Genomic DNA, 25,347 nt, shown 5'->3' with positions numbered 1-25,347 from the left:
TTCAAACCCACCAGCCACTCCTCGGAAGGAAGATGGGGCAATCTACTTCTGTAGTGATACTGCCTCAGAAACCCAAGGAGGGGTCACTATGAGTCAGATCCGACTCGACAGCACATAACAACAACAATATGGGATAAACTCATATCATGTGCCCCCTGAAGTGGTCCACTGAGAAGGGCATATCACCTTGGTAGTATTTTTAACAAAGAATAATTAGCCTGAATATAATCATGGAAAAGCAACCATGAAAGCCCAAACTGAGAAACATTCTGCAAAACAATTGGCTTGGGATGATTAAAAAAAAAAAAGTTCATGTCAAGACAAAGAAACAAACAAAATAGTGGTGAACTGTTCCAGATTAAGAGACTAAAGAGATATGAAAATTAAATGCAATGGTGTGATATTTGACAGGATCCTGGATTTTAAAAGGAGCTATACAGAATGTTATTGGAACAAGTGGGGGAAATTTGAATATGGACAATATAATAGATAAGGATATTAAATCAGTGTTAAATATCCCAAAGCTAAAAACCAAACTCACTGCCAATGAGTCGATTCCAAGGGTTTCCAAGACTGTAAATCTTTACAGAAGTAGAATGCCCCATCTTCCTTCTGCAGAGTGGCTAGTGGGTTTGAACTGCTAACCTTCTGGTTAGCAGCCAAATGCCTTATTCACTACACCACCAGAGCTCTTTGTTAAATATCCCAGATGTGATAATTGTATTATGGATATATAGGAGAATATCCAGTAACTCTTTCCTCAGGTGGTATATGCTGAAGTATTTTGGGTACAGTGATTACAACTAACTTTCCAATGGTTCAAAAAAAATGTATGTATCTATCTATCTTCAGAGAGAGAGAGAGAGAGAGAGGAAGAGAGAAAGCAAATATAGCAAAATTTTAACAATACGTAAATCTAGCTAAGGGTGTGTTCTTATTCTTGCAACTTCTCTGTAGAATGGAACATTTCCAAAAATAAAAAAGTTGGGAGAATAAAATTATTTAAAATTGGCTTTTAGAAATTCTTTTATAATCTACCACCTGGGTCGTGTAAGGACTCTGCCTTTATACCCTCACAGTATTCCATACATGTCTTTATGTGGCATAGTGCCTTAGGCATTTGTCTGCTAACCAGAAGGCTGGTGGTTCAAACCCACCAGCCACTCCTTAGAAGGAAGATTGGGCAATCTACTTCTGTAGAGACACCGCCTCAGAAACCCAAGGACAGGTCGTTATGAGTTGGATCTGACTCAACAGCAGTGAGTCTGTTTTTTTTTTTTCCTTCTCATTCAAGTATTTAAGGTAACATCCATTTCTCAAGTCTGCCATTTACTAGTTGTGTGACCCTGAATAAATTATTTAGCTTCTCTAAGTTTCTATAGGAGCTCTGGTAGCATAGTGGCTAAAGCACTTGACTGCTAACCAGAAGGCTGGCGGTTCAAACCTACCAGCCACTCCTCGGAAGGAAGGTCGGGCAATCCTACTTCCGTAGTGATACTGCCTCAGAAACCCAAGGAGGGGTCGCTATGAGTCGGGGCCAACTCGATGGCACATAACAACAACAAGTTTCTATGTCTATATTTGTAAAATGGAGATACAAATAGTACTTATATGGCTGTTGTGAAAATAAGTAATACATGTAACTCCTTTAGCACTGTGCTTGTCATAGACTATGTCTTCAAAGGGTGAGTTATTATCATTATCGGTATTAGTGTTTTATCTCCATATTATCATGCCTAATATAATGTCTGGTTCATAAAAGGAGCTCAATGTTGGTTGGATAAATGAATGAATGATCTACTGCTCTCTACTACCATTGTGTTGTTGTTGGACATCATGTAAAAAGAACTGATATTTGGGGAAATGAGAACATGGCAAATGCCAAAAAGAATCACAGATCACAAACTGTTCTGGTTACCTAGTGCTGCTCTGACAAGAATATACCACAAATGGGATGGCTTAAACAAACAGGAATTTATTCTTACAATTTGGAGGCTTTAAGTCCAAGTTCAAAGTGCCAAGCTCTAGGGGCTGGGTGAAAGCGCCTCAGCCTTGGGCTTCAGCTCTGCCTCTAGCTCCCAGCCTACTGAAGGTAGAGTCTTTTCTTCACTCAGACAGCTGCTGGCTGCTGAGGATGATAAGCCCCAAGGTTAACAAGTAAAAAGGCACAGTCCCGATGTTAACAAACCACATGGCAGCCCATTAATTTAAGTCCATTGTAAGTCTCAAGGTCGGCAGAGCATGACAGGCTGCTGAACAACAACACAGCTACATGCAGGGTCCAAGCATGCCATAAGCTAGAGACCATTCCCAGGGCTTCTCCTTATATACAGGAAACAGACCACATCCCAAATGCAGTTACTTAGCTGCTTGTGGTAGATGCCACCATGGAGTTGATTGCCAGTCTCATCACAGGGAATAACTACCACCAGCTACCCAGCCACTCAACCAGGCTCAGCCAAATTGACACACAGACATAACTACCACACAAACCTACAGGCCAGTAGATGTTGGACTTGTGTTGGGGACAAGGTAGGAATCTGATTTCAGATTCTGTGGATTTTCTTAATGTGTGGGTACAGGTAACTCTGTTAGCCTATATGAACAGTCCTTATTCTTGCCCCTTGGCCATTACCACCCCACTCCCACCCTGGGAACATACCTGTGTTGAGGCTTCAGGCCAAACATTTCATGGTCAAACCTTTGATTCATCTTTTTTTCCATATATGTGTTTATGAATGATTCACTAAGTATATTCTTCAAATAATGTTGAAATCGAGAAGAGAATAATGTATCAATAGGATACCCATGGTCCCCTACTCTATTCAGGATCCAAGCCCCTCTCCTGGTGCTGAGGAAGACCTGGAGCATGGGGAAAAAAATGTTTGCATTTGCCACTCTCTGACTTATAAACCTTCAAAAGCATCCCATTTTCTCGGAGCACTACTTTTGCTGTGTCCCAAATATTTTGGTATGTTGTGCCCACACATGTTTTTGCTCTTTCTTATTTCTACACCTAATTTCCTGAAAATGCTTGTTGAACTAATTCATGGAGTAACATATGAAATCACTTTTGTGGTGACAGATGAGGAAAATGCTGAGAAGTGTTATTGGAATGGAATTGCTGAGTAAGGGTCATTTAACAAAGTTGGGGCATTAAAATTTGATTCTTAAAAATATAATTTAAAGCATATTTGTGGAAAAGCACAAATATGCTTTAAATTATATTTTAAGTTCTGAAGATCAATCTGGCATTTACCTATTGCCAGTAAAATTATGCTTTAATAAATACACAAATTACAAACATAACGCATATTTTTTCCAGGAATTTACAGTGAAGATTGTTTCTTCTTGGCTCAAAATAGATGATGTAAAAAACAAAACACCAAGCAGATAGAAAATGCTTTAAAGTGAACACTATTCTGTTATCTAACTGTACAAAAAGGCTGGGGAGAGCTGCTTGTGTGTGCTATAGTTTGAATGCTTTTCATATTGATACCTATGTAGTTTTCCTTCCATTTGAGGAGTGAAGAGGAAAATACAGCTACCAGTCCATGAGTGAAAAGCTTTCAATGATGACAGTGTGTTTTCCTTCACATAAGAATATGGCATTTCTGCTGGCCAACCAAAGATTTACACTGAGCATTCTATTTCCATTTACACTGGGCATTCTAACAAGCTCTCCTAGAAATTACTTGGTCTTCTTCAAAGCCAGAGGCGTACTCTGAGAAGATGGCTAGTTGGGATTATGAGCACAGTGGTCATGGTCCTCAGTGTAAGGTCAACTGAACAACTGGAAATTTAACTGGTAATCTTGGCTCCATTAGCATCAATCATAATATTGCTAACTGAGGTCACAAAACCAATTCCTACATTTGCCCTTGGCACTGATGTGTTATGTGCAGGTATTCATACTCTCTTTTGGGTCTACCTGTAGCTTCCTTGGTGATGCCTAGCTACAGTTGAGGCACAGTAGATAATTCACTGATTCAAACCTGCTTGGCTGTGTGACTGATCTCTACAGCCAGATCCCCTCCAGAGTTTCCAATGCCAATTATAATGACTCTCTTTCCAGTGAAGCTCAATGGGTTCTTATAGTCTCGACTATGTAAGTACTGTCCTTTGAACTTCTTGATCCCTACAGGGAAAGGGAAAATAATTGTTAGGCAGTGGTTTATCTGAGGGATATTTGTCAAATTACCCATTTTCTTCAGTCACATAGATAGACATATTCTCCCCCATGTTCTTCCTTCACTCAGCTACTCTCTTGTCCAATGAGTTCTGCCTATTTTCTTTTCACTAAGCCTGAGCAGAAATTTATGATTTCCTTATCAGAAACAGACTGCTTAACTCACTCAGGATCTGTTTCTTCTGTGCACTCTCCTCTGCTTCTTCTACTTCTTTTTTTTTAAAAAATAATATTGTATCATGCTTTAGGTGTAAGTTTACACAGCAAATTAGGCCCCCATTTGACAGTTTCTACACAAACTGTTCAGTGACATTAGTTACATTTTTCACAATATGTTAACATTCTCTTTAATTGCATTCAGGTTATTCCATTTCTAGGACTCTAGTTTCTCTGCTCCCTTATCTCATTAATCCAAACTAACACAGAATTTTCATCCCCTCTAATACTTACTTCCATTTCAATTAAAGTATGTATTTATGTGCATGTATATATATATATATATATATTTCAAAATGACAAACCAGGACAAAGACTGTAATTAAATTATTTCTTCAAGTTTTCATATTTTCCTTAGAAACCCAATATTTCTTTTTGTTTCCTTGATTGTTGAAATTCTCCACTGAACATAACATTGATCAACAACTCCATGCTTTTTCTTTAGATATTAGAAAAACTAATTTTCCTCTAATCTTCAAAAGTACCATTACATCTAATAGCAAAATAGTAGTAATTCAAGGTACCCAAACATCAGGGACACATGCAGAATTAAGAATTTTGTCATCCTGAGGTTGGGATCACTCCCACTTCTCAAGGGTCAGGTCACAGACAGAGTTCAAGGGTCTTCCTTCCTGATGGCTCACTCACCAGGAAAGCTTTCCAGGGGCAGGTGAGCATCAGTGTGATGGCCGGTACAAACCATGACTCCGTCGAAGACATTCACCTCCTTTTTCCCTTCACACTCAGTGACCACATCCCATTGGCCTGAGGTAGAGAAATCAGGCCGCTTCTTCACACTGCATACAGTGGTCTGAAAAGAAATAGCCACAGAGGAGCGTAAGTACAACTTATACAGTGGACATCTCCCCTGACATGAGTCTCCTTACAGAGTGCAACACAAAGGTCTGAGACCAGAGGCACCATTACATAATAAGGCCATGCAGGAATATTTGGTCTTCATACTCCACATATAAGACCTTTTTTGCTGCAGTCAGAGTGAGAAGATTTCTGTCAAGCAGGCTAAATAAAATAGAGTTGTTAGGCTAATGTAGGCTAAATGTTGCACCCTCCTCTGGTTCTTGTCCCTTTTTTTTTTTTTTTTTTAAATAATAGTTATTGTGTTTTAGGTGAAAGTTTACACAGCAAATTAGGTTCCCATTTGGCAATTTCTATACAAATTATTCAGTGATATTAGTTACATTTTTAACAATATGTCAATAGTCTCTCTAATTGCATTCTGGTTATTCTATTTCTTGTACTCTAGTTTCCCTGCCACTTTATCATCTCATCTTTGCTTTAGAGTAATTGTTGAAATTTTGATATCATATAGATGGTTTTTTAATGGCACACCATATGCACAGATAATATCCTTTATTTTAGTATGCCAATCGGTTATTTTGCTAAAAGGTGACCTCAGGAGATAGTTTTGGTTCAAGGTTTAAAGAGTATCTCAGGGTGATAGTCTCAGGGAGTCCTCTTGTCTCAACTGACCCAGTAAGTCTGGACTTTGCAAGGAGTTGAGCTCTGTTCCATGTTTTCTTCTTATCCTATCAGGGTCCATCTATCGTGGTCCTGATCAGAGTGGTTGGTAGTGGGAGCCGGGCACCATCTGTTCTTCTGGTTTCAGGGTAGATGAACCATGGCTCATGTAGGCTTTTAGCCCAATAGACTTGTTTCTTCTCTGAGGCTTTGGTTTCCTTCTTTCTTTTTTGCTCCCGAAGAATAGAGAACAACAGTTGTATCTTAGATAGCTGCCCACATCTTTGTTTCTAAAACTGCAGTGCAGTGAATTACTCAATATGGTCCTTCCAGCCAAAGTCTTTGTAACTCTCACCAAATGACTGGGTAGGACTATGCAAATGATGCACTTGTTGCCCACTAAGGGGACTGGATAGCTTGCTAATAATGTAAATAGGGTGCATAGCAGATTTGTGGGGATGGGACATGGAAATAAGGTATATGGAACCCTAATGAGGGGATTGGTCGGTTTTGCCATCCAGCTAGGCTTAAAATGAGTCATGCCAGAGGAGAGGTGTTGCATTGTGGGAGATTACAGTCAATGTCACGAGACAAAGTGTATGTGAACTGCTGTATGGGAGATGAATTTGCTCTGTACACTTACACCCAAATCACAATAAAATTAAAAAAAAAAAAAAGCCATCCCAAAAGTAGAAAGGGGTGGTCTTACTGCTACCAAGAAAGAAGAGCCAGAAGTGGAGTGCATTCTTTGGAACTGGGATTCCTGCACTGAGAACCTCCTAGATCCAGGAAACAGACAGAGTGAGCTGTAACACTAGAGATAAGAGACAGTGAGAAGCCATGGCAGAGAAACAGCACTAACAGTAGCACCAGAACCAGAAGACTGGCAGAAGACAGCACAGTGGGATTCCTGGCCCATGGAGCAAAAGAGCTGAGTGCCTTTGGGCTGAGGCTTACTCGTGGCGTTGGTGCCTCTAAGCACTTAATGTCAGAGCTAAAGGAACACTTGCCCAAGCAGGGCAGAGGCTGGGCCAAAGGGCTGAAAGGTGAGAATCAGAGTCCTGTTAGCAGGCACAGCTGAGAAGAGGCTGTTCTGATTGAGAAACTGCATCCTGAGTTGTTCCTGTTACTTACAAGTTGGTAGCAAGTTATAACATGTTTTTTCCCTAATAAGCTCCATAATTGTCTGTGAATTGTCATAGTCTATTGTCTGTGAATCCTGGAACCTAGCAGAGAAGTGGGAGTGTCGTGAGAAGGACAGTTGATGTCAAAATTGGTAAAAGCATTGAAGAGAGGAGGTATGTCTAATCTCTTCCTCAAAGGAATCAGCCTTGGGCTGTTGATCTTGATTCCCTTCTCCCATTTTGAAGTCAGAGGAGGTTAGATGCTGCGCCTACACCATTCTTATACTGTCAAGTGAATTCCAACTCATGGGGACCTCATATGTCACAGAGTAAAACTTCTCCATAGGGTTTTTTTGTTTTTGTTTTTCCTCACAGAAGCAGATCAGTAAGCCTTTCTTACAAGGAACTGCTGGGTGGGTTCGAAGTGCCAACCTTTTTAGTTTAGTAGTCGAGAACAAACCATTTGTGCCTCCCAGGGACCTCTGCTTCTAGAGGATTGCTAATTAATAGGTTTCTTGGACCATACCCTAGGATACTGACCCATGAATAAAGCCTGGGCTTCTCCTGTGCTGTTAGGACACTCCATGGACTCTTTCTCCCCGAGACATCCAGAGACCCTCTGATGCCTTTTTATTCCCAGTTCTGTTCTCATTGATTAGCCTTAAACATGTGAATGAGCTCTAGGGCTCCATTCCCAGGTAGAAGGGGGGGAAAAACATTCCAGTGCCTCCTATTTTATGTAAACAAACTACTCTTTGGCTTTCAAAAACACTCATTTTGCAAACTGCAAACAACTATAAAGAGGCTATGAGATGGGATAGTCTGGTATAATCTTTACCATAAAAATATAAGATAATAAATAAATAACGTTTACTCTACTCAGTCTAAGGAAATACCAAAAATGTGCTCCTATGTGCTTGTAGGACCCTATGACCATAAAAACTTAGTGGACTAACAGAGATATCCGTGTCTGTATGCCCCACCATCCTGTAATACTTAAGAGTTCCTCTCTAGCATGTTCTTGCTTTTACATATAGACTAATGTATCTGCCTAGATTACCCTTGTATTCTTCCTTTATTTAGCACATCTCTGCTCCCGCTTTTAGCATGGATACCATCTCCTCTAAGAATTTCCTGGTGCCTGATACCACTTGCCCCAATGGTTAAGTGTCCCTTCTTTAAGCTACAATGTATAGGTCTCTATGGCAGTTCTCACCTTCTGTCTCTTTGTTCCCCAACTAGCCTGTGCTTACTGTTATTATTATTATTAATTTAAGCTTTGCATAATCACTGTTTAGTATGGTAATAAACTTGCTTAGTAAGTGTTGCTTAAACAAGTGAAAAGAACCAATACTATGTTGTAAATGACTAACTTCAGATGGTCTCACTGGATATTCAAAATCCAAACCCTCACAAGGCAATTCTGTCTGATAGAGACCCTATTGGGTTTCCAAGGCTGTAAATTTTTATAGGAGCAGACTTCCTCTTTTTCCTGCAGAGTGGCTGGTAGGCTGATGTGCCAATCTTTTGATTAGCAGCTGAGTGCTTTCACCACTGTACCACCAGGACTCCTCCCACTGGATATTACCATGTTGTTACTGTTTAAAGAACAGGAGAAGGCATTATTTAGCAAAATGATCTGAGGGCAGGAGATGTGGAATTTTTTTTTTTTTAACCAGTTGTCATAAATACCTGCCTATTACTTATTGAATTGTGTCCCAAAAGAGTATCAACTTGGGTGGGCCATGATCCTCAATATTATGTAATCATCCTCTATTTTGTGATCTGATATAATTATCCTGTGTATTGTAAAGCTCTGGTGCCATAGTGCCTAAAGCATTCTACTGCTGACCACAAGACTGGCGGTGCAAACCCACCAGCCACTCTTCAGAAGGAAGATTGGGCAATCTACTTCCATAAAGATACTGCCTCAGAGACCCAAGGAGTTGATGCTATGAGTTGGGATGTACTCAACTTGAGGGCAGTGAGTTTGGTTTGTTTTTTGGTTATGATGTTAATGAGGCAGGAGTAGGAGCAGTTAAGTTAATGAGGCAGGATGCGATCTACAGCATTAGGTTACATTTTGAGTCAATCTCTTTTGAGATATAAAAGGGATCAAACAAGTGAGCGGAGATCAGAGGGACCTACTACCACCAATAAGGAAGAGCAGAGAGCAGAGCATGTCCTTTGGACACAGGATTCCTGTACTGAGAAACTCCTAGACCAAGGGTAAGATTGATGCCAGGATACATGGAGATTTCCAAGCAATGCTGGATCTACAGATGTTGAAAGGAGACAAGGATCTTCCCACAGAACCAACAGAGAAAGAAAGCCTTCCCCTAGATCTGGCACCCTAAATTGGAACTTCTAGCTCCTTAACTGTGGGAGATTAAATTTATCTCACAGAATAATGCCATCTACTTCTGTTATTTCTGTTATCACAACACTAGATAAATAAAACACTGTGCTTTTATGATCATGATTAGGGATTATAGAAAAACCATGGAAGACTTTAAAGCAAGAAGGAGCCACTGAAATGATATAGTACAATTATCTTGTTTTACAAACAAGGAAATTAAGAGAAATTGAAGTTGAGTAACTTATTTGTCTGAGGTCATAAGTTAATTAGTGGCAGAGTAAATATCAGAACTCAGGTTTTTGTTTCTTAAGTGTGTTCTTCCCTCTGCATCAGAGTTAATTTATTTGCTTCCTTAGTAACTCCCAGTAAGAAATTTACTGGGTTGTTGGGTGATCATATAAAATAATGCATTGGAAGGTATAAAAGGGATGAGCAATAGCAAACGAGTAGTGAAAGTTTTACAATTCCCTGTACAATAGGGGAAAAGCTTCCCCTCATCTCATGTTTTATTGCAGTCAAATCAAAATGAAGACAATGAAAGCATTCTAGCAGTTGGCTTACTGGATCTGCAGCCAAAGTATACAGAAGAAAGCCCTTTCTATCAACATTTTTCAGACATGGAGGGGACAAAGAGTAGAGTTTTTGTCTGAGTAGGATTGAAACAGAGCATACCAGTAGTCAATTTTAAATGCAAGTACTTGTAAATGAAACCACATTACCAATTTATTTGATAAATAACTTCAAACACAAAGATATTCATGTAATTCCCTACCTTGAATCGAATGTACTTGAGAAGGTCAAATTCTTTGGCGTACATCCTGAAGTACTCCAGGATCTGGGAGTTGTGCATGAAGTTGGGATAATGATCTGGGATGAGATAGTCACTGAAGCACATCATCTCCTTAGAAGTATTGATGATCACTGATTTGTAAATACTGGCCCTTCCTTCTTCAGGATTCTCCTACAGTAAATAAGAAGCATTCATAACAATTTCAGAATCAACTGCATAGCTTATAAATAGTCAATAAACATTTGAAAAAGTATTCTGAAAGAAATGCAATTAAAACAAATCACAAACACACAGTGTTGAGTAGAAGCCATACCTCCTAGTATTTATACCTTGCATAGTCCCTTCCTCTTGAATCTGAGTTGGCTTTGTTACTTACTTTTGACCAGCAGCATGCGGTTGAAGTGACAATGAATGACTACCAGCAGTAAATCATAAGTAGCTTTGTAGCTTCTGTGTGGGTCTCTTAGAAAGCTTATTGTGATAGAAGTCAGCAATCATATATGAAATCCAACCAGCCTGAGACCACCACAGTGTGAGGATGCCCAAACTAGAAGCATGGAGAGAACATTTAGGAGACATGTGGCCAGTGCCCCAGAAATTCTAGCTATCCCATCTGAGTTCTAGACATGTGAGCAGAGGCCATATCAGATGTCCAGTCTCAGCTGTCATCTGATTACAAACACATGAGATGTCGAGTGAGCCCTGCCTAGCTAAGTAATGATCTTTTAAATATTTATATGTATTTAAATGTATATAATTGAAATACATAAATTATATAATATAAAGTATATATTAATAACAAATTATATATGGAATTTAGTTAAATAAATATTAAATATATTATGTAGTTATTATGTGCTGTCAAGTCAGACCCGACTCATAGTGACCCCTCCTTGGGTTTCTGAGGCAGTATCACTATGGAAGTAGATTGCCCCATCTTCCTTCCGAGGAGTGGCTGGTGGTTCACACCCACCACTTCATATGAAAAACCACACTCACTGTCATTGAGTCAATTCTGACTCATAGTGACCCCCACTGGGTTTCCAAGGCAGTAAATCTTTATGGAAGTAGATTGCTCTATCTTCCTTCTGCAGAGCAGCTTGTGGGCTTGAACTGCCAACCTTCTAGTTAGCAGTCAGATGCCTTAGGCACTGCTTCACCAGAGTGCTTTATAAGCATATATTACTATATAATTTAATAATATATATATATTAAATATAAAATATTTTAAACAACTAGTAGTACTCAATATTAGTAAAAAGGAGCTAAATGGGAATTTTTACTGGAAAGAGTATAAGTTAGCACAATGTTTTCTGGAGAAAATGGTGCAATATATATGAAAACCTTTAAAATTTATCTATCCCTTAAACCATCAATTTACTTCCAGGAAATTATATAAAAGACATTTATTTAAAGAAACAAAGGTTTATGTCAAATGATGTTAGTAACAGCCTTATTTAGAATAAAGAAAGGAAATAAGCTAAATGCCCAACAAATTACGCTGAAATTTGACAACCTCTGTTCTAGGTCCTTGCTACCTGAAGTATGATCTGTGGACCAGAAGTAGTGAGGAAACTGTTCAAAACACAGAATCCTAGGCCTCACCCCACTTTTACGGAATCAGAATATGCATTTTCAGCAAAATTTCCAAGTGATTCAGATACACAAGGAAACTGAGAAGTACTGTTCTAGATGAGATTAATCTCCAATTCGGGGTCATCCTCACTACTCCAAAACTTTCTTCTTCAAAAACTTCCCAGTAATTGCTCATGGGGTTGTTGTGGTGATCACATAGAAGAATGTAGTATCTATCAGGCCTATTGTTTTGTCACTGAGATATCACAAATGATAAGTTTTCAAGGCTAGAGGAGTTTTAAAAATTGTTCTGATTATGGAAAATAACCTTAACTAATTTGATCCCCCTTCTCCATGGAAGGAAGATGAGGCAATCTACTTCTTATAGATTTACTGCTTTGGAAACCCAATGGGGGTTGCTATGAGTCGGAAATGACTCGATGGCAGTGGGTTTGGTTTGGTTTGGTTTTGGTTTTCCCCCTTCCCCTTCTAGAAATGAAATATTGATTGGAACATTAGACATGGCCAAACATTAACTGGCCACAAAGGAGAGTTTTTGTTGGCTTTACGCACATTCTGGATGGTGTCCCCCTCATTTCTTTGGAGAATATTTTGGTCTAGTAATCCTTAATTCATCATTTCCATTCCTCTTGTCCCTGCCTCACCCCCAGACTCCAAGGTCTCATTTCCTTTAGGCTAATCATATTTTCATACGTCTCCTTTCAAGTCCCTTCTTCTAATCTATTGTACCTATTAAAACTTATTATTCTTCTGAGGGCACAGCAATAATTATGTCACTGACCTAACATTTTGCTGAAGACAACTCAAAAATGGTTGCAGCAGTATATTGGAAGGGAACTGCCAGAAATTCATGCTGGATTCAGAGGGTGTGGAACAAGGGATATCATTGCTGATGTCAGATGGATCTTGACTGAAAGCAAAGAATACCAGAAAGATGTTTGTTGTTGTCGTTGTTATTTGCCGTCGAGTCAGCCCTCACTCACAGCGACCCCTCCTTGGGTTTCCGAGGCAATGTCACTACAGAAGTAGGATTGCCCAACCTTCCTTCCGAGGAGTGGCTGGTGGGTTTGAACCACCAGCCTTCTGTTTACCTGTGTGTTATTGACTGTGCAAAGGCATTTGACTATGTGGATCATAACATTGTGAAGAATGGGAATTCCAAAACACTTAATTGTACCCATGAGGAACCTGTACACAGATCAGGATGCTATCATCAGAGGAGAGCAAGTGGCTATTGCATGATTTAAAATATCATGCTTGGTAAAGTAGAGGGTCAGTGAAAAATGGGAGGACCTTCAATAAGATGGATTGACACAGTGGCTGTGATGATGGGTTCAAGCATAGCAAATATTGTGAGAATGGCACAGGTCTGGGTAGTGTTTTGTTCTGTTGTAAGGTCACTGTGAGTCAGAGCCTACTTGATGGTACCTAACAACAATTACATTTTTAGATTTTGCCCCACTTCCTATAGAATAAGTTCATATATCTCCATTTAGGATTGAAAGACATCTATAATGGCTTATTTCCCTTATCTCCCCAACTAGGTTTGGTTTTCCCCACAGCATCTAAAATAATAAATAGTATTTAGTAAATGTTTAATAGATGTTTCTTGAATTGTGTTGAGAAAGACATATATAGAAAAAAGTACATTTTACATAAAACACAAATGTGTTCCCCAAACTTTGTTTTTCCACGTTCCCCAAACTTTCTGCTCAGATTGCTACAAAAGCAATTTAAACACATTATATTATTATGTATTGGTTTCTATGATTGTTAGGTCTCTCCTTTTTATTTCTGTCAGGAATACAGTAAAAAACAAAAAAACTCCAAACCTGTTGCCATCAAGTCAATTCTGACTCATAGGAATCCTAAAGAACAGAGTAGAACTGCCCCATAGGGTTTCTAAGGCTGTAATCTTAACAGAAGAAGATGGCTACATCTTTTTCCCACAGAGAAATATAGTACCTGATATATAATCAATACTCAAATTTGCTTTGAAATGAATTAATGAGTGAATTTGGATCAAAAACTTATTTTGGAAGTCTATGTAGGACCATTAAGAAATGACCTATAAGCGAGTAAAAAAGCAACATTACAAAATTAAATTCATATTTTAATCACCAATTATGTATCATTTTATATGCATAAAGTATTTATATACCCAAGTCTATCCATGTTTATGTAATTATACATTGTATAATATCTCCCCTATTAGATGGAGCTCTTTTGAAATATGAAAAAAGAAAACAAGTTGTATTAAAGAGGTTTGAACCACCAGCTTTCTGGTTAGCAGTCAAATGCCTTAGGCACTATGCCACCAGAGCTCCCATTAAAGAGGCAGGACTACTTTAATTTTTTTCTTTTATTTTGTTAACATTTTAAAAACAACCCCATAAGACCATGGCCCTTAGACACCCTTCAAGCCTGGAAGTGAACTCACCCCTGTGGCTCACCTTTTAGCCAAAAGACAGACAGGCCTAAATTGTAAACAGTAACACCAGAGAGGTACACTTTCATTTAAACAACATAGAAGAGCCAAAGGGCAGCATTTGCTCAGAGATAAAGCTCACAAGGCAGGAAGGGATTGGAAAGAAGGTTGAAGGTAAACAAAGTGAGGAAGTAGGAAGAGTGCTGTTTCATTGTGGACATTGCAATCAATGTCACGAATCAAAAGCGGCATTTAGGTGCTTTATGAATTGTTGAACTGTGTATGAATTGTTGTACAGAAAACCTATTGGCTCTGCAAATTTTCACACAAATCACAATTCAAAAACAAAACGCTCGGCAAACAAGAAACAGAGTGACTGTCTTCAGTTGATAAAGAGCATCTACAAAACATCTACAGCTAGCATCATACTTAATAGTGACAAACTGGATGCTTTCTTTCTCTGATTGAAAACAAGGCAAGAATATCCTCTCTCACTACTCAGATTTAATACTGCGCTGTAGTAAATTACTTAGTGTGGCTTTTCTAGCAATAAGTCTTTGTAAACTCTGTGGTGGAGTTTGCTGTGAGCAACTGAGGACCTCCTGATTGTAAAAGTTATCCACCTGGGGTATTTCTGTTGGGTGCAACACAAAGAAATGTTCTGGGAGGTTCCTGCTCTCTCTCAGGTGCTTAGAATTCTGATGTTATGATTGGTTAGTTTGGCCACTCTGCCAGGCTCAAAAGGAGGCCTCCTAGAGGCAGAAGTCTCTGACTGCTGGTTAAGGAGACACGCTGCTGAAAGAGACACGCGCCCCTGACAGAGACGTGCTGCTGGGAAAGAGACGCAAGAGACATGCATTGCTGAGTGAGACACTGAGGGACAGTCACTGTTGGGAGAGAGATTGTGAGAGATTGTTAGGAAAGAGACTGTGGGCTGGGAGAGAGACTGAGCGTTTTCCCTGAACTTGAACTGTAACCTGGTGCTTCCCTAATAAACCCCTTAATCTGTGAGTTCTGTGTGGCCACTGCAGTGAATTATTGAACTCAGGAGAAAGGTGGTGGGTGCTTTGGGAGGAACGGTTGGTTAAAGGGCTGGAGGGAGGCAGCATGTCTGGCCTTGTAGTAATAGGCCTTGGGCTACTGATCGTGACTCTGTCTTCCTCTTGTGCCGTTAGAGGAGGTCAGAAGATGTGGCCTCCTTGTCTTTTTGACAAATACTTTACTGGAAGTCCTAGCTGGTGTTATAGGACAAGAAAAGGTATCCATTTTAAGAAAGAAAACTGTTTTTATTTGCAGATGACATGACTATTTGTGTAAAAAATCCCAAAGATTCAAAAAGGAGCTCCTAAAACTAATCAACAAGTATAGGAGGGGTATAGGATACAAAGTTAATAAAAGTCATACACACACACACACACATATCGACATATTTCCACTGGAAGGTGGTTATGGTATATCAGTATAGAATATATCAGAAGAGAATAATTATAATTTGAAATTTAAAAACAATATTATTTACCAAGGAGCTCTGGTAGCATAGTGGCTAAAGCACTTGACTGCTAACCAGAAGGCTGGCGGTTCAAACCCACCAGCCACTCCTCGGAAGGAAGGTTGGGCAATCCTACTTCTGTAGTGATACTGCCTCAGAAACCCAAGGGGGGTCGCTATGAGTCGGGTCCGACTCGACGGCACATAACAGCAACAACAACAACATTATTTACCATAACCTTTCCCCAAAGGAAATATTTAAATATAAACCTAACATATATATGGAACCTATACGTAGAAAACTATGAAACACAGATAAGAAAAATCAACAGAAAATCTAAATAAATGGAAAGGTATTCCATGTTCATGGATTAGAAGACTCAATATTGTTGAAATGTAAATTCTTCCCAATTTGATCTAGAGACTGAATACAAGTGTAAATCAAAATCCCAACAAGCTATTTTTTTGTAGATATTGATAAACTGTAAACTTTATATGGAAAGGCAAAAGGCCTAGAGAATGGCCAACTTTGTCCTTAGACAAGGGCTGCACATAGTGACATTTACACAAAGTGTATACCTTGTCAAAGGAGAAAAAGCATAACTTGACAAAAACAAAACTTGATAAAATGACTTCAAGTCAGAGGATCAAGGTTAACATCAGCAAGGGGTAAGTCAAACTGAAAGCATATACCCTTGATATAGCCCTTGTGGTGCAGTGGTGAAAGCATTTGGCTGCTAATCCAAAGCTCTAACCCACCAGACACAACATGGGAGAAAGATGTAGCAGTCTGCTTCTATAAAGTCTACAACCTTGGAAACTCTGTTCTGTCATGTAGGGTCCCTGTGAGTGGGAATTGACTTGACAGGCAACAGGTTTTCGGTTTTTTTTTTTTTTGGTGACCCATGATACAAGGAGCCCTGGTAATGCAATGATTAAGCACTCAGCTGTTAACCAAAAAGTTGATGTTTCAAACCCGCCGTTGGCCGTGCAATAGGAAAGACCTGGTGTTCTGTTCCTGTAACAGTTATAGCCTTAGAACCACTATGGAGAAGTTCTACTCTGTCATATAGGGTTGCTGTGAGTCAGAATCGACTGGATAACCACCACCACCACCCTTGATGTGGATGGTGCAAATGGTTAACATGCTCAGCGACAAATCAGAAGGTTGGCGGTTCACATTCACACAGAGGTGCCCTGGAAGAAAGGCCAGCTGATCTACTTCTGAAAAATCAACCACTGAAAACCCTGTGGAGCACAGTTTACTCTGACACATGCGGGTTGCCATGAATTGGAATTAAAATGACAGCAACTAGTACTGGTACCTTTCATATGATGTTATGAGAATGGCACTTTACCTCTATAGTCTTCCTCCCCAAAACACATAACCCCAGTCTAACCGTGTGAAAAACGTAAGACAAATCCCAATTGAGGGCCATTCTACAAAATACCTGACCAGTATTCTTCAAAACTGTCAAGGTCATAAAAAATAAAGTCTGGGAAATTGTCATAACCAAGAGGAGTCTAAGGAGACAGGATGTTAGGGAAACCATGAGGAAATCTGAATAAAGTATAGCCTTCAGTTAATAGTGTGTCAATATTGGCTTATCAATTGTGACAAATGTACTACATAAGGGAGCTCTGGTAGTGTAGTGCCTAAGGCATTTGACTGCTAACCAGAAGGCTGGCGGTTCAAACCCACCAGCCACTCCTCAAGAACGAAGATGGGGCAATCTACTTCCATAGTGATACCACCTCAGAAACCCAAGGAGGGGTCGCTATGAGTTGGGTCCGACTCGACGGCACATAACAACAACAGCAACAATGTAAGATATTAATAATAGGAGAAACTGGCTTTGGAGTATTCAGAAACTCTCTGTACTATCTTCCTAATAATTCCATACATCTAAAATTTTTCTTAAATTTAAAACTTATTTAAATGTGTTGTTTTTAAGTAGCACATTTTTTCATAATGTATTAAATTAATGAATAGTAGGGTCAATTTGGAACCAAAATATTGGGGGAGGCCATCCCTAACTCCTGAATTTGACTTCAGTCATTTGTTCAACAGGTATTTCTGAAATCTCTCTGTAATAGGACCTAGATTAGGTAATAAAAAATACTGACCATCGTATTGTCCCAGGGTTCGAAGCTGAGTACAAAGAGTACAGCCAACTCACTCTTTCCACACTAGGTCTGTTGAGGTCACTGAGCTAAATAATCAATCACAGATGTTACACCATGACAATGTTCACCAATTTACAGTGAAACCTGCGTGAGCCGGAACTTGATGGGACTGCCTTGTTTTTCCAAGTCTTGCAACTTTTCTGCTTTTTACAGGGTGAAGTCTTACCACTTTTCTATCACTTTTTTTAGTAAAAAATATTTGTGTTTTCCTTCTCTAACAGATTTCTACCTTATATAGGTTCCAGCTTTTGTAGGTTTTACTGTATATTGTTTTTCAAGTCACTAACACAACTAAATATTAACTTGTGTCAACAACTTTCTAGCCTTTCCAATCACTTGTTTAGATCTGAGGTAGGATGTTTACTGTCAGCCAAAACCAGAAAAACCCAAACTAGTTGCTCAAACTAGTTGCTGTCAACTGGATTCAGACTCATAGCAAACTATTGTATTTCAGACAACTGTCCTCCATAGGGTTTTCCTACCTGTAATCTTTTGGAATCAGATTGTCAGCCTGCCTTCTGAGATGCCTCTCAAACTCCCAAACCAAACTCACTGCCATTGAGTCAATTCTGACTCATGGCAACCCCCTTTGGGTTTCGGAGGTGGTAAATCTTTACAGAAGTAGATTGCCCAATCTTCCTCCCACGGAGTGGCTGCCTTCTGGTTAGCAGTCAAATGCCTTAGGCACTAGACCACCAGAGCTCCTCCACTACTCTATAGTTACCTTCTTTTAAGTACTTTTGCATCCATTCAGTTGTCTTATTACTTTTTGCCATCCTTCTTTTTTTTGTCTTAGTAGTTGTTCTGGTTACCTAGTGCCGCTCTGACAGGAATACACCACATATGGGATGGCCTTTACAAACAGGAGTTTATTCTTACAATTTGGAGGCTTTAAGTCCAAGTTCAAAGTGCCAGGCTCTAGGGGTTGGGTGAAAGCCCCTCAACCTTGGGGTCTAGCTCTGCCTCCTGCTCCTGGCCCACTGGAGCTAGAGGCGTTTCTTCACTCAGACAGCTGTTGGCTGCTGAGGCTGAGAAGCCCCAAGGTTGACAAGTAAAAAGGCACAGTCCCGATGTTACCAAACCACATGGCAGGCCATTAACTTAAGTCCATTGTAAGTCCCAAGGTTGGCAGAGCATAGCAGCCTGCTGAGCAACGACAGGGCTACATGCAGGGTCCAAGCGTGCCAAAGGCTAGAGACCAATTCTAAAGCTCCTGCTTATTAATGGGAAGCAGACCACATCCCAAAGGCAGCTATTCAGCTGCTCACAGTAGAGTCCACCATGGAGTTGATTACTAGTCTCATCATGAGGAATACTACATCCAGCTGCCCAGCCACTCAACCAGGCCTAGCCAACTTGACACAAAACTTAACTACCACAGCAATGAAATTTAAAGATTTTTAAAAACCTGTTCATCTAAGGTATTTATTATTATTTTGATATTTTAAATGACATTTATTAAGTATGCCACCTTTTATATTATATTGTGTCCACATGGTGTCTTCACAGATACACTTTAGAACTTTACTATTCAAAATGTAGTGTCACTTGAGCAGTGGAATCCCCTGGGGACTTGAGAAAAACGCAGTATCTTGGCCCCATCCCAGATTAATGAGTCAAGATATGCCTGTTTGCAAAACAGTGTGCCTCTGCACACTGAAGTTTGAAAATCATTGCTTTGGTATGCTTTAAGGATTGTTAAAATTCATTTTGACTAATGACTTTTAAAAGTTATTTCCTTACATCAAATACTTACTAAATCCTCAGCATTTCATAAGGGACTTAACTTTTTTCAAGCTATTTCGTTCATAAAGTAATATTGGAGCATGAAAATCAAGATAATACGTACCACATTTTTTAGCACCTTTTCTACCATTGGTCTGAGGTGAGGTTAGTGAGGATAACAAGAATAATAACAGTGAAATTAAATGTCTTGTGGACTAGAAACTAGAACAACAGCAAGGAGGTGGCAAGTGAGAATCCTGGCATTACCTGTTTGGCAGGTAGGACAGAAAAAGAGGAATGTGTTTTGTTGTTGTTGTCATGTACCATGTAGTCAATTCTGACTCAGTGATCTTACAGGACAGAGTATCACAAGGCCCTTGTGTCTCTGGTCAGGACAGTGAGTAGTGGTAGCCTGATACCATCTAGTTCTTCTGGTTTCAAGTTAGATAAGGCTTTGGTTCATATGGGCTATTAGTCCCATGAATTAGTTTCCTAGGCTATGATCTTTAGGAAAACAGGTGGCCAAGTCTTTTCTCCTGTGGAGGGGCTGGTGAGTTTGAAATTCCAGTCTTTCAGTTCATGGCTAAGTGTTAACCATTGCACCACCTGGACTCCTTGAGAGAGTAGCAGAGGCAGGAAAATGTAAGTGGTGGTATCTGAGAAGAAGACATATTGAATCCCTGGGTCCTATCACACGAAAAAGAAAATGAGTCCCCAGTTTCTTCTTGCATACCTAGGGGCAATGGTGGAATCGAAAAGGGGTTGGGCCCATTTTATACTATATGACACCCACAATAAACTACAGAAAAATTCACAGAGAAAGAAAAGGACTCCAAATAACAAGCAAAGGAGTGGTAGAGACCAAAAGCCAGATAAGGCAAAATCCCAAGGAAACCAGCATGAAATATTTAACCAGCAATTAATAGAGGTTTATAATACCTCAAGCTCTGCAACTGTATAATTGTAGAAAATGTGAGAATGAAGGCTTCCAGGTCCACACATGTCCAAGCAGCTAGTCAAAGCAATCTGCTCCTCTGGGACTTATTTAGTAAACACAAATATATAAGGTACCCAACTGTTTGCCAGGCATCATGCTTGGCTATAAAAATATAATGGTCAACCACAGCTGTGGCTTGCCTTAACAGAAGTCAGAAAGTTGTGCTGAAATACTGCATATTCATTTTCCATGAATATAAGGAAGCAGTTTATAAGGTGTTGAAATTTTGCCAAGAGTATTATTAGCACAAGTTCCAAGTTAATTATGTAGCAGATAACAGGTTGAAACAACTTTGCAGATAAAAATCAGACACCTGATAATCAGGAAGGATGGTGGATGCCTCCTAACCGCCTCCACCGCCTCTGGCACTGAACTGATTGCTGCCTGTTCAGCAGTTGCCAAACACGTCTGTGACACTTACTGGAAATACCAATGTGCGGGTCCCACTCCATGTATAATGAACAATAACTGATATGTACTCTGTACCTAGCACTGTTATAAGTGACTAGAATATTTATTTCATTTAATTCTTTTTTTTTTTTTATTAGGATTTGGGTGAAGATTTACAGAGTAAATTCACTTTTCATACAGCAGTTCACATATACTTTGTCTCATGTCATTGACCAAAATTTACAATGCAGCAGCTCCCCTCCCACTTCCTCCCCATAGTTACCTCCTCCCAGTGTCCATCCCTTCATACTCTTCTGCACCCTGAGCTATCTCCCTGTGCATAAGCAGCCCTTCCTTCTCCCATGATTGTTCTCTCCAGGGCGTGTGTCTACTTGAGGTATTTCATTTAATTCTTCCAATAACACTAGGAAATGAGTACTATTATTATCCTTTTTAAAGATGAAAAATAGAGGTACCGGGAAACTTACTGATTTGATCACGGGCACACTGCTAGTAAGGAACCCTTGCAGCAAAAACAGTTAAGCGCTAACCAAAAGGTTCGAGGTTTGAACTCACCCCGTAGCTCTCCAGCAGAAAGACTTGGTGATCTGCTTCCATAAAGATTATAGCCAAGAAAACCCTATGGGGTAGTTCAGCTCTGTGACATGGGGTTGCTGTGAGTCAAAAATAAGTCTAATGGCAACACTGCAAGTAGGTCATAGAAAAAGGATTTGAACCTAGATCGTGCTCTTACCCTCTACTTTATGTTTTATCTAGATTTCAACAGTAGAATTTTCTGTTGACAACTGAAAAATGAATCAACAAGATTTTCAGCCCATGCCCAGGACTCACTGTACTATGGCAGAGGCTTGGCAGTCTGCTAAAAGGGTGGGTGGGTGGGGCACTGTAGATCTAGATAAGGAATATTGTCAAATACAGTTACTTCCCAAAGACAGAGCAAAAGATTCTGTCACTGCAGAAGAACTGTACTCCTGTTTGACTAATGAATGCTATAAAACACTTTTAAATAACTGGTCAATGCTTTGTTAGTTTTTATGAAACATGAAACACATCTGGGGCACCCTGATACCATTCTCTGGTCCAGAAATCTGGCCTACATGTGAAACCCAATGCGTGCCAATTTGGAGATAATGAGATGATTGATGTTCTTTGGCTTTTAAATAAGTTTCTCTATCATTTAAGTGACAATTAAATGACAATTTGCAGGGCTAGATGTGCATATTAAAAGAATTCAGCTTTAAAATTTGTTGCAGTTAGGTGCTGTCAAGCCAGTTCTGACTCATAACAAACCTATGTACAACAAAATGAAACACTGCCCGGTCATGTGCCATCCTCACAACTGTTGTTATGCTTGAGCTCATCACTGAAGCAACTGTGTCAACCCATCTCATCGAAGGTCTTCCTTTTCTCACTGACTCTCTACGAGGATTTCAGTGGCCAATTTTTTTTTCAGAAATGGACCACCACATCCTTCTTCCTAGTCTGTCTTAGTCTGGAAGCTCCACTGAAACCTGTCCCCCATGGGTGACCCTGCTGGTATTTGAAATACCAGTGGCATAAATTCCAGCATCATAATAACGCACAAGCCACTACAGTATGACAAACTGACAGACTTAGTACATGTAAAACTAATTCATGGGACTAATAGCCCATATGAACCAAAGCCTTATCTAACTTGAAACCAGAAGAACTAGATGGTGTCAGGCTACCACTATTAACTGTTCTGACCAGAGACACAATAGAAGGTCCCAGACAGAATGGGAGAAAAATGCAGAAGAAAACTTCAATTTCTAACAAAGAACAGACTTACTGAACCAATTAAAGACTTGTGGAACCCCTGAGACTATTGCCCTAAGATACCCTTTGAACTTGGACTTGAAGCTATTTCTGTAGGTCACCTTTCAGCCAAATAATAGATTGGCTTATAAAATAAACCATATCACTGCTTCATTAAAAAACTACATGAAACCAAATGGTCAACAATTACCCAAAAGCAAAGATGAGAAGGTAAGGAAGGGAAGAGAAGTTGGATCAATGGAAATAGAATAAACAGAATGGAAATAATGAGAATGCTGACACATTGTGAAAACTGCAACCAATGGAACTGAACAATCTGTATAAAAATTTTTAAAACCAAAATCAAACCCACTGCCATTGAGTCAATTCCAACTCACTGAGACCCTACAGGACAGAGTAGAACCGCCCATAGGATTTCCAAGGCTGTAATTTTTTACGAAAGCAGACTGCCTTGTCTTTCTCTCATAGAATGACTGATAGGTTTGAAGCACTGACCTTTTGGTTAGTAGCTGAATGCCTTAGCTACTGCACCACTAAACCAAAAAACCAGACTCACTGCCATCAAGTTGGTTCCGACTCATAGTGACCACCATTGGGTTTCCAGGGCTATAAATCTTAACAGAAGCAGACTGCCTCATCTTATTTCTGTGGAGTGGTGGGTTTGAACCACTGATCTTTTGGTTAGTAGCCAAATGCCTTAAGCACTAAATGACCAGAGCTCCTTACTGCACCATCAGAACCCCTTAACAATTATTAAAGGGGAATGTAATTTGCTGTGTAAACTTTCACCTCAAATTATTATTTAAAAAAAAACACCACAAAACAAAAAACCAAAAAAACCAAAACAACTTCATAGATGCAAAGACAAGAAAACCCAGTTGCACATACCCTTTGCCTTCTACTGAAGACAGCTGCCTACTAGTTTCTCAAGGAAAGGAAATACTCAAACAAGCCTAGATTTTATATTTCATATAAGGATGTAGAGTTGTCAGAGAACCACTTAAAGTGAACTAGTGTTCAAAGACGACAAAAAGCTAACAGAAGATTGAAAAGGATTCCTGGGAGGGAATTACTGTAGGTAATTCTTGACAATTTACCTATTAAAACAGACCAGGAGCACCCTCATTGTTCTGACCACTGTGTGTTTTCTAGTGTTTATTATCATTACTGCGACATTGTTACCCTTTCCTGAATAGCAGCAAAACCCTTTAAATGAGAATGGTCTCTGTGGCAATTTCAGAAGCAACAGAAAAGAAAAAACAAGTGAAATCTGGCTGTTTTGCAGCCATCCTAGGGAAAAAGGAACTTCATGGAACCGAAGTTCAAGGTTGCTGAGAAGCAGGTCAGAATTCTTGTGGCTGGGGCCAGAAAGAAAAGGGAGAACTGAACTAACATGGAATTCTAGCAGGTTTAATTACTATCAAGCCATCACATGCCATGATACTAGGTTAAAAAAAAAAAAACCTCTTGCACCTAGTTTCAGGGAGGATTCCAAATATTAAGGGAACAGGGGATTTACCTGGAACCTCCACAGTCCTCCAATGTCATCAGTCCTTTCAAAGCAGACAGGCTCCAAATCTTCTTCCAGACAGCACTTGATAGAAGTCAGCCCACTTACTCCTCCCCCAATCACAGCGATTCTTTTCTTGGTCATGGTCTTCAGAGATCTTCACTGGGCTGAGTCAAAGCCACTTGTTCTGGGGGGAAAAAAAAAAAAAAGTAAAACAAAAGCACACACACAAACAAAAACGACCTAAACATCAGTTAACACTTCTTGGGGAAGGCATTGACTATGACATCCAAATGCTACAAGAGATGCCTTTGGAGATACCAGATTCTGCTGCTCTGTTAGAACCAGGGAATTGCTGCGCTCAGGGGCGGAGGTAGCCTACGCCGCAAGACCCAGAGCTAGGAATGGCCTGTGGTACCCGAACTCGCTGTCTGCTGCAGCACCAGGCAGATCCTCCAGCTGCAATCTAGAAGCAACGCTGAACTTTTGGTTGTTTGCAAGCTAGGATAAAGCTGACAGCTTGCAAACAACAGCAACAGCGAATGGGAAGAAGCTGTTCTGCTCCACCTCCTTTCAGTCAACACCCCCTGCACTCAGCAGCGCTTATTCTTCCGCCCCACCTGGGAATAAAGCGTGGACTGAACATGTGTTGGAAAGAAAAAAATTAATCCTATGACAGCTCTATTTTTCAACTGTAGTTGCCAGCACGCTCACTAAGACCTCTGCAGGCAGAGAGGCCCCCATTTCTCCATCCCTCCCGCCCCTCCCCATCCACTTTTCACTTCCTGGTTTTTGCCTTAAAGTGACAAACTCCTACTGATGAAGGTAAACACTGACAAAAGCCCCAGAGTATATCAAGCTCCAAATGCTTATGTGGAGAACACCTGTCTTTCAGGACATCTGAAAAAACAAAGTGATCCCTCTCTTCCACTCACCCCTGTGGTAGTTAAAGTTGTGTGTCAACTTGTTTGGGCCTGGTTGAGTGGCTGGGCAGCTGGTGGTAGTTATTCCCCATGATGAGACTGGCAATCAACTCCATGGTGGGATCTAC

At 40.0% G+C, this 25,347-nt stretch overlaps 1 protein-coding gene across 1 annotated transcript in view; it reads right to left on the bottom strand.

Annotated features, from left to right (window-relative positions):
* The window catches only part of FMO5 (flavin containing dimethylaniline monoxygenase 5), a 38,185-nt gene extending 13,745 nt beyond the window's left edge, over window positions 1–24,440 (bottom strand). Inside the window, exons 1-5 of the mRNA XM_007948407.2 lie at window positions 24,306–24,440; window positions 10,140–10,328; window positions 5,054–5,216; window positions 3,996–4,138; window positions 2,663–2,862 (exon numbers count right to left, since the gene is read on the bottom strand). Coding sequence (XP_007946598.1) covers window positions 2,663–2,862; window positions 3,996–4,138; window positions 5,054–5,216; window positions 10,140–10,328; window positions 24,306–24,440 — 830 coding nt within the window. The remainder of the gene's footprint in view (window positions 1–2,662; window positions 2,863–3,995; window positions 4,139–5,053; window positions 5,217–10,139; window positions 10,329–24,305) is intronic.
* Window positions 24,441–25,347: the final 907 nt, after the last annotated feature.

The sequence above is a fragment of the Orycteropus afer genome, unplaced genomic scaffold, assembly GCF_000298275.1.
Source record: "Orycteropus afer afer isolate SDZICR_OR568_19922 unplaced genomic scaffold, OryAfe1.0 scaffold00010, whole genome shotgun sequence".
NCBI lineage: Eukaryota > Metazoa > Chordata > Mammalia > Tubulidentata > Orycteropodidae > Orycteropus > Orycteropus afer.
Note: the sequence above shows the minus strand (reverse complement) of the source record. Positions and strands in the feature narration are given on the sequence as shown.